The sequence below is a fragment of the Prunus avium genome, chromosome 6, assembly GCF_965620075.1.
Source record: "Prunus avium chromosome 6, drPruAviu1.hap1.1, whole genome shotgun sequence".
NCBI lineage: Eukaryota > Viridiplantae > Streptophyta > Magnoliopsida > Rosales > Rosaceae > Prunus > Prunus avium.
In genome coordinates, this window is record NC_142289.1 from 23861565 (window position 1) to 23871487 (window position 9923).

At 34.5% G+C, this 9923-nt stretch overlaps 1 protein-coding gene across 1 annotated transcript; it reads right to left on the reverse strand.

The window, feature by feature from the left end:
* Nucleotides 1-1395: 1395 nt before the first annotated feature.
* Nucleotides 1396-9606, reverse strand: LOC110769779 (protein LIKE COV 2). The gene is made up of 7 exons (XM_088255198.1): nucleotides 9253-9606; nucleotides 7882-7934; nucleotides 7680-7789; nucleotides 6670-6837; nucleotides 5199-5296; nucleotides 2773-2899; nucleotides 1396-1797 (listed from the first exon to the last, which is right to left on the reverse strand). Exons 1-7 carry the CDS (start codon nucleotides 9367-9369, stop codon nucleotides 1697-1699), a joined length of 774 nt encoding a protein of 257 aa, XP_088111324.1. The 5' UTR covers nucleotides 9370-9606; the 3' UTR covers nucleotides 1396-1696.
* Nucleotides 9607-9923: the final 317 nt, after the last annotated feature.

Sequence of the window (9923 nt, forward strand, 5' to 3'; positions counted from 1 at the left end):
TTACAACGTTCAAGTTGTCTATAAATATTATTACAATTACAATATTAATTAAATTTAAAATTAAACATACTAAAAATAAACAAGGAAGTAATTAAGTCTCAATTATAAGGAATTTGTCCCTTAGAAGCTTTAGTTTCCTAATAACAGCTCCAAGTACTGCCAATTACTAGCCTAACACTTCCTTTACAGTTGGAACCACCCAAATCATACCAAACTAAGAAAATGTGAATTTATGGATCAAAGAGTTATCAAGACATACAACAATTGATAATTAGCTCGTAAATGAATCATCTCGTACAATGAAATTGTTTGGATGACTTTCAAAGTGGCTAAAAGTGCATGCTTGTTCTATATTGCAAACCTAAATGAATTTGATGAACAACCTATTTTCAATTAGTTGTCCTTTGCCTCAGATATGTTGTACACAATAAGAAAGAAGAAGACACCTTGATCAACATATATCATATGAAAATTGTGTCTTCCTCCTCTTCATATATAAAAGGAGAGAGGGAGAGAGAGAGAGCTGAGATTTTTATTTTTTATTTTTTATTTTTTATTTTTTATTTTTTATTTTTTATTTTTTATTTTAAAGTTTTTTAATTTAATTAATTAATTAATATTATTTATTAATTTAATAATATATGTGAATCACGTGACATCATATGAGTCAGTCTATGTGGCACATTTGTTGTCACATCAACAATTAAAAGATTAACAGAAAGACTGACGACATGTATGGAATTGGTAAGAGAATCAATTGTATGCCACCGAGACAAAAAAATTTGATATGTCAAACTCTAAAAGTCAGTAAATTTTACCATAGTAAAATTGACGGAAAATCCGATGACTTGGAGGTCTTAATTGGCTGAAAATATAATTGAGGGGGTAAAATTCGACTAGGACGATGACCCAGGGGTAAAACAGCACTTTACCCTTTCAAAATATTATTGTTTTTTGTGACAGCCAGCCACCATCCAAAAGGCACCAAAAATAGGCAATTGTGAGGATTTAATCGCAAAACCGTGCCAGATTTTTATTTAAAAAAAGGGCAACAATCACCATCATTAACAAAATGCTTAAATGTCGAAATAATCCCTGTATTTTACCTTATCGGCCAATTTAGTACCCGTGTTATTAATTTGGCCAATTTAGTCCCTGTGTTTGTATCTGTTAACAAATTTGATCCTTTCCATCAAAATTATGTTAAAACCTAAAAAAAAAACATTTAAAATTAATTTAAAATATGTAATTAATTATAAAGATTTAAACTCAAATAATAATAATGCAGCAATTAGTGCCGACTGAGAATGGGAAAAATTCTTTAAAGATCCAGGATGCTTCATGGTTGTTGTGAGAGAGAGAGAAGAGAGAGAGAGAGAGAGAGAGAGAGAGAGAGAGAGTGAAATTATTTTTTACAAGATATATTACGTAAAGAATCATGTTGTTGAGACTCCAGCCCTTTTTGTCTAAATAAACATAGACGATACATCATTTAATCATATGGTATACAAATGCACTTCCCAATGTGAGTATAACTACAAAACTGAAAAGAGCATAATATTTCCTCAAAAAGCCTACTGCTATGAACAACCCTAATCTCATCATTCCAGCGAACAGAGAACACTTTGATGCTTCATGTATCATGGCACATACTGAAATATCATAAAATTACCAGAAACGTCTCGGTTTGATGCAATCAATTTATTCTGTTCAACGGAATTTTCTCATTCTGCTGGGCAATCCTTTGTTGAGGAGCAATGATTTGGGGCATTGACATACCCCCAGAAACAATTATCTCTGCATTATTGGCAGGGGAAAAAAATGTAACAGCAATCTAATGAAGGTCAAAAAGTTCAATGCTTTGGTGGCAATAGTTTTGACATTGATGCATTCCCTTCAGTCACAGAAGACATGCAAATTCCCAGGTACAGCTGTTAGGCTAACTACCAGCTTAAGTACTACTGAGCACAACTACTTATGAACTGGTAGACAGAAGTATATCTAAAAATTTTGAATGGGGTCAATGCATGTTTGATATCCATTAGCATGTAATAACGTAGATTTTCCACACAGGGATATATCGGAAATGGAATCAAACTTTTTGTGCCCACCATAAAAATTTCAAAAAATTATATAGAATTATGTGAAGGTTTTTATTGCAGACAATGAAAACGTATGTTAATTTACTATTCTTTTAATAATGAAGAGCCTCTGTTACCCACCCTTTCAACAAGGTGAGCATACCTTGAGTGCAGGCAGACACCTCCATCCATGTCTACCAGATCATCACAGTACATGGTTAGGGTTGCCTAATAGCTACGAGAACAAAAATTACCGAGGAGCTGGCCCAAAGTGGTTGAAAAGAGACAAACTCGAAACTATGTGGCCAAAGGTATGTTTGGGTTGAAATTGTTGAAACGACTCAAACCCGATATGAGGGTTGGGGTTTTACTATTACTTGACACAAACATGAATAGGACATGACCCTAACATGAATAATTAATGGACCAAGTTAATGTCAAACACGAGTGAGCTGATTATGAATAAACACATTTTAGTTTATAATTGATGTATAAGTCACATATTTTGTTTAGAAAAAACAAATTACTAAACTTAATTTCAATTTTTGGGATTAGAACACAAGTGGGTCAACTCGAACATGACAGGTTAGAGTTGAATATTTGGCACAAACACTAAATGACACAACAAGAACACGACCAACAAACATGGATTGCCACCCCTACCTATGTCAGGCCAAAAGGAGAATCTTACCTATGCCTTCTCGAATAGACAGATTTGGTCTTATGATCTCTTTGGAGTTAACAAGAAATATATCGCCTATGTATAGATGATTTGTTGGGACAAAAACACTACACAACTCCTCATCTTCATTATCTCTCTGCAGAAAAACCAACAAGAAAACCAAAGATCAGCAACCGATTGATGCATCAAACATAAACACAATGCACTTAACATGATTCAGTGGTTCATCACGCAAAGCACGCCAAAAAGTGATTTTTATGTTGGAAATACAAGGTAAAAGGATACTTGAGTGATGTTGGACTGCATTTGTTTGATTTCAATTGATAAAAATGATGAGACAGAAAACAGAAGAAAACTAGAACCACCTAATTGGGTAAACTTAATATCTTTATTCTCAATCATTATGTCAATTGTCCGAAATCCTATCACAACAGGGCCTATTATGTGTAGGCAACTCATGCTCTCACTGCTCCAATTATTGGTTTCAGATCGAAGAAAGATACCATTTTTCATTTAGTAAGAGGCAGGAGTACTTATCTCTTCGACTCTAACACTGGTTAGAATCTTTCCCACTGTTATGGTGTTCAGCTGTTCATTGAATTTCTTAATAGATCATCTCTCTTAAAATGATAAAAGAGGAATGCTGCCTGGTTATGTTCCAAGTCAAACAAAACTTGAAAGATTCTGTATTGTAAATTCAGGTTTTAACTAGAGCCCACAACCAGCTGTTTTCCTTATATCAATTGAAGTTTTTGACTACTGCCTAATCGAAGATGTTAAGCTGGGGAGTTTATAGAGGAAGATAATTGGTCGCATCCCCAAGAATTTTGTACAGATGCTGAAATGAAAATACATTGCCAATGACCTTCTCTAATGAAGATGAGGCAACCAAATTGTCATATGCAAAACAGCTTCTATATGGATAGCGCTTCAGAATCTTTTATAAAAGATTTTAACCAATTTCTTAAGCTTCGATATGTTTATTCTGGCATTCATCATAAACGCATTAAACAGTTCAATATGATTAATGATAAGGACATCATTGTCAAACCACTTAGGGCCTGCTTGGGAGTGCTTCTAGAAGGGCTAAAAGTGCTTTCTGACAACCAAAAGCGCTTATGATTGTGTTTGGCAGAAAAGTTTTGAAGCGCTCCTGGCTTATAGAAGCGCTTCTGGCTTATAGAAGCACTTTCTGGAGAAGCACCTGCTATGTACTTCTTCAGGAGGCACTCCCAAGTGCCTTTCTAGGAAGCACTAGGATTTCTTATGAAGATTTCAACATCTTTACAATAAAAGCGCTTTTGCTAGAAGTGCTTATGAGTAGAAGTGCTTTCTAGAGAAGCAGTCCCACACGAGCCCTTAGAGTCTATGAGAGAGAGATGGAAGAAGATTAATCATAATCCAGTTATGTCTTTATGGCTGGATTAAATGCTCTTCATTTTATAGAAGAGCTACATCAAAGACCTCATATTTACCTTTAGTTTTAAAAAGTTCTCTTCAATTCATTTGTGTCTTTTAAAGAGTCTTTATTAAAGTTAAGTGTCTTTTAATTCTAGTAATAAAGTCTTAGTACGTGTATTTAGTAATCAAGTCTTGGTAAATGTATCCAGTAATAAAGTCTTGGTGCATGAATTTAAAGTCTTTGTATTTGGGTATAAATATATGTAAGTGCCTTGAGCAATGGCAATGAACTTTGATGAATAAATTCAGTTATCAGAAATTTTCTGGTTTTCTTTCCTGCTATGGGAATTTTGGTGTGAAGCCACGTTTTTGGTGCAAAGCCAAGTTTGTCCTTATCTTTATTATTAAGAGGTTTGTTGTTTAACTTCCATTATTCTTTCAAGTAATTGTTTCCTTGTTGATATTCCAGCCCATTCTTCTTTCATTGCCTTGTTTCTAAACTTGTTTTCATTGAAGCCTATGGAATTTAAGACTTAGCATTAGACTTTGAACACGCCCGAAGAATCTACACAATTCTTGAAATCACTTTAAATTCTAGATTTTGAGGAACATAATGCGGGCAATAAGGTTGACTAGTTTCATGTCTATTTCTTACTGTGAATTCCTTGTTTGTTGAGGGTGTTGACGCCTGGTAAAATTTAAAAGCTTGAGTTAATTCTAAAATTGATCTTGGTACTAGTTAACTCATATCCTGCATCAATTAAGCTTAATGTCTTGTATGCCAACAAAGTAATCCAACACTACAAGTAATTAATGCGGCCTTCACTATGAAAGTTCAGGGGAAAAAGAAAAAACAGAACAATAACTCACTTAGGACTCAGGAATGACAGCCCAACAAATAAATTTGGAAGCAAATTATTTTCCTGGAATAAGCCATGCATGTGAAATACACAATACCAACAGCAAGGACAATAAGCATTTTGATTCAAACAATTAGAAAAAAAAAAATACATAAAAACATAAAAAGAGAGAACCTGAAGGGTGACAGTTGATGTAATAAACCCAAATGCATATTCGCCAACACGTGGGTGACGGATAATTGCCACCTCTTTAAAAGCTGTGGTATTTTGGTCTGCAAGGAAAATTGCCAATTTGAAGAATATTTATAAAATTACAGAGTTTATATCACTACATTGAAAGGAAACAAACAAAATCAGACCATAAGAGTATCTAATATCCACAAGATGGACTTGGCAAAATATGGAATATACTAAAAATGTTGTTCTGTTTACATACACATTTAATGTCTCATTTTCTTTTCTTTTCTTTTTTTCTTAAAAACTGTTTTTCAAGCTCTTCGGGTAATTTGCTTGAATCTGTTACAAAAGAAAAATAGGTCAACCTAGCATACGCCTCAATCCCCAAGCTCGGAACAAGTTGCAAGGGCAATTTAAAATGCTTACAAATTAAAATGCTAAAAACGTAGACAAAGGGCATATACTACGTTATCAACAAACAGTAGATTACATTTTACAACCCCCCCCCCTCTCTTTATAAGGGTCATTTTGGGTAATCAACTATTAAAGACTTTCCACTTGAACAGTGTAAAAAATTCAAGCCAATAAGCTGCAATAACTTATATAACACTAATATCAATTAATTTTCATTCACTTAAAATTCAGTATTACATTGAATAAAATTTTATTTATAACACTGCCTCAGCATCAAGTGACTGGTCTTGACATGGAGAAGTCGTTCTGGAGAGCATGGTCTCACAATGGTCCAACTCACCAAGCCCACATCTCTTGACTCCTGGTCTGTCATGGGTGGAGATGGAGGGATGAGGGAGAAGGGAGGGAAGGAGCGATGGAGGTGGATACCATGAGTTTTTTTTTCTTGTTAATAAATTTATTTATTTTTTAATTTTTATTAAAAACACTGGATTCTTTTTCTTTTATTGGTTGTTTGTCCACATGGCATAACCATCATGAAAGGTGTGGGGTCCAGCTATGCCGTGTAAGGAAAATTCGTTAAGTTAATGTGTAACAGAAGGCTAAAATTCAAACCCAACAAAAACTTTATAGCCTAAATTGCAACGTGGTGTCAATCGTCAAAGGTGTGGGGTTCATCAATGATTTCTATCTGAGCCTAGATGTATATATTTAAGACTTGCAATTCTCATTTCAATTCACAACTTTCTGCTGGAATATTATCATCATCTAATATATATAGGCTGGCATTGATTTATGTTTAATGTAACCCTCTTTTTGAGTCTAATTTGTTGATTTTCTGAGAAATCATAATTCTTTATTAAGAACAATCCCTGTGTACTTGAGTTTCAACAAGTATAATTGCTTATTTGGACATCCCATGCCAACTAAAACATGTGTTTTCCTCCAGCTCCTCAACTAGTATGTTTGCACAAGTTCTTGTTCATATCTGAATCCCTTATTGCAACAATATGTATGCAGGGACCGAGTTTTACAGAAAATAAATAACTGTTACCTGGAGAAATTGCAGCACTAATTTGTTTGGAGGCAGAGTAGATATGCTTAACAAAAGGCATTTTCTTTATGATCCATTCTCCAAGCGAGAAAACAGTGGCACCCATCCACGATGAAACAAAAACGCCAACAAAGAATACAAAAAGTAAGGATGTGACAAATCCAAGTCCTGCATCATAAACTAAGCACCTTGAGAGAGAGACACTGAAGCAGAATATGGGCAGTACAAAATCAAAATTTAGAGAATATGCATTTAGTAAGGCTGCTAAAACAAAAACTGTGCAAGTTTCAATAAAAGATGCAGCATATGCTTGCATTGAAAAAATCAACAGTTTTCGAAAAAAAAGAGAATCTTTTGTACCATTGGACACATTAGGAGGGCAGTCATTACAAGCTAATATTTCTAATTGAAGCCTGTTGAGTGATAAGCAAGAGAAACCCCCACCCTTTCCCCTAAGTTGAAAGTCAATGCAGTGCACTGAGCACATCATCATTACATTCTCCAAATCCCACAACTACCAAGGTCTCTTACCAACTTAGCACTACAACTTAAACCCTTCAGTTTTATGCGGCTGCAATTGTTCCTACCACACTAAAGCTCCATCAGTAACTGAACACTTGACCATTAAGCCTCATTAAGCACATGCGGACACCTGAACTATGGGGTTAATCAAAGATTAAAAGTTCCTATCGCAATGGACAAGCAAATGTTCATTCTTCTTCGCACTTTCTAAAACCTGTTGCATTATCTTTGGGCAACATTCCTACCTTAAAAATGAAAATTCATGTTCAGTTAAAGAAAAAGGCCCCAATTTTGCACTGCCTACGAGCCTTTTCTTTTCTTCTTTTTTTTGGCTAATCATTTCTTATGAGTTACAACCTCTAAAGTTATTAACAAATGCCAAAAAATAATTGTAGATATTTAAGAAAGCAGTCATTATTATCATGTTTACCTCACTTAATAAGAGCGGGTTCTCAAAAAAGGCCATTAGTAATGCATTTAGATCATACCGAAGATGTCGATGCCAAGCTGAGCATAGAGTGGACTGAAGAAACCATCAACAAACTGAATAAACCACCATGTAACAAAGAACGTAACAGCAACAGGAAAAAGAACTACACTGCAAGCAATTGAAGAAAACAATAGGCTTAGAAGATCATAAAAAAATGATTGAGAAATAGAGCACTTAAAAGCTATGGCTAAACTTTTTACCATCCAGTCATAAACTTCTTTGAGACCCAACTTTGGAGAACAAAGCAGCAAGCCTGAAAATGGTCAGACACAAATATTAACGTAGAACAAGATGCTACTTAGATTGTTACATTTGACATAACAAAAATTGGGCATTCCCTGCAAATGATAGATGGAACTTCGAATTGCAAAAATTTCCACTATTATCTGAGTGGAGCTGACATGGAACCCATGTGGAGCCCATTGTTGAGAATCCCACATTGAAACTACAGTAGGTTCCTTAAGCTGGGTTCATGCGACATGTTTTTGAACTAAACTTCCTAACTATAACAAAATTAATGGCCCTTTTGGATGGAATCATTCAAAATGACAGAACTAAATTTAAATTTTTAAAAGATCTTGCCTATTGGACTTCATGAGTACAAATTTCTATGTTGAAAAAATCCATTCCATACATATATTTCATTACTAAAGAAAATAAGAGATTTCAAATACTCAAAACCAGAAGTGTTTAAATAAAGAATGGTAGCAAAGTACCCACTAGTGTAGTGGTTTGGAGCAAGTGCTCCCCCCAGGAAAGGTCCTGGGTTCGAGTCCTAGCATCTGTGTAGTGTGTGTGAGTTTAGTTTACTATCGCCCCTCTCAATAGGAAAGGTCCTAAAAATAATAAATAATAATAAAAATTAATGAAAGGTATATATATTTCATTAAAATAAAGAAGAATAAAACCCAAATCAAAATCCATCGGATAAATGAAGGATATGGATCTAAGGACAGTCTAAATTGTTTGACAAATTTTTTGTTCTAAAACTAATGTTTATATTTGATAATTCAAGAAATAGAAGGACTCCAAATACTCATGAGAAAATATCATTTCAAATCACCCTTTCTCCTAAATAATCCATGTGTGTGCGGAATTAATTAATCCAATAAATTGATATTTTTAAAGTCCAATTAAGTAAATCATCTGATCCAAATAAACACTAATCTTCGTGATTCCTTGATTGACAGAATCAATTATGTGGTGCAAAACCAAATATCTCCCCAAAATCCCATTGCCAAACCCTAGATAAAAGTTTTCATGGATTGACAGTAAAAGAAAGTCATGGATTGAAAAAAAGTTGCTTTTTGGCCATTTTTCAAAACAAAAAAAAGTGAAAATAAGTGCATAAACTCCTATTGAAAATGTTTTTTTTATAAATAAAAATAAATCATACTAATAAAGTGCATAAGCACTGAACAGGAAATACAAAGTCGTTAACTGCCTAATTTGGCCAACCATTAATTTACCTAAACTCGGACATATTTAAACCAGACCTCGCATGCAATATCTAATATTTAGATCCGTGCATTTGAAAGGGAAAAGAATGGAGGGCGGAGATTGAGCCAGACCTTACGAGTAGAGGAATTGGGGGAGCTTGGAGGAGACTTGGCTGGATCTTCGGGATCCAGAATACCATTCTCAGCCTGACTCAGAGGAACCGACGATGACTCTTTATCTTCGGCCATTTTGTCTCAGTTTGCTGAGGGCACTTGAGAGAGAGAGAGAGAGAGAGAGAGAGAGAGAGAGAGATTTTGCTAAGAATTCGGGGGAAGGAATTGAATGCGATTTAGGTGGGAGTGATGATGATTTCGAGGGAAATTGGTTGGCTATTTGGCTTGTGTGCTTGTTTTTTCCCTATTTTTTTCTTGAATATTTGGATTTGTGTATTTTTTTTTGGTCAGGTTTGGATTTGTTTTTGTTTGGATGTAGTTGAGCAGACTTGATGTTAAAGCAACTTCTATAGTACTCGACCAAAAAAAAACTTCTATAGTACCAAATGAAGAAATGCCATGTGGCATGTGGGATTGACTCTTTTCCATTTTTCAATTTTTTTTCCTTCCTAAAGTATTGGTCTCTCCCGCAAAATTATATACATTTTGAAAGAATTTAAGGCACATGTAGACCATAATATTGAGTTGGTCTAGTATATACTCAATCAGAAACAAGATTGTGGATCTCATGATTGTCATAAGAACTTAATGAGGAAATTCAATAAACAAAATACGCATCTTGATAATTT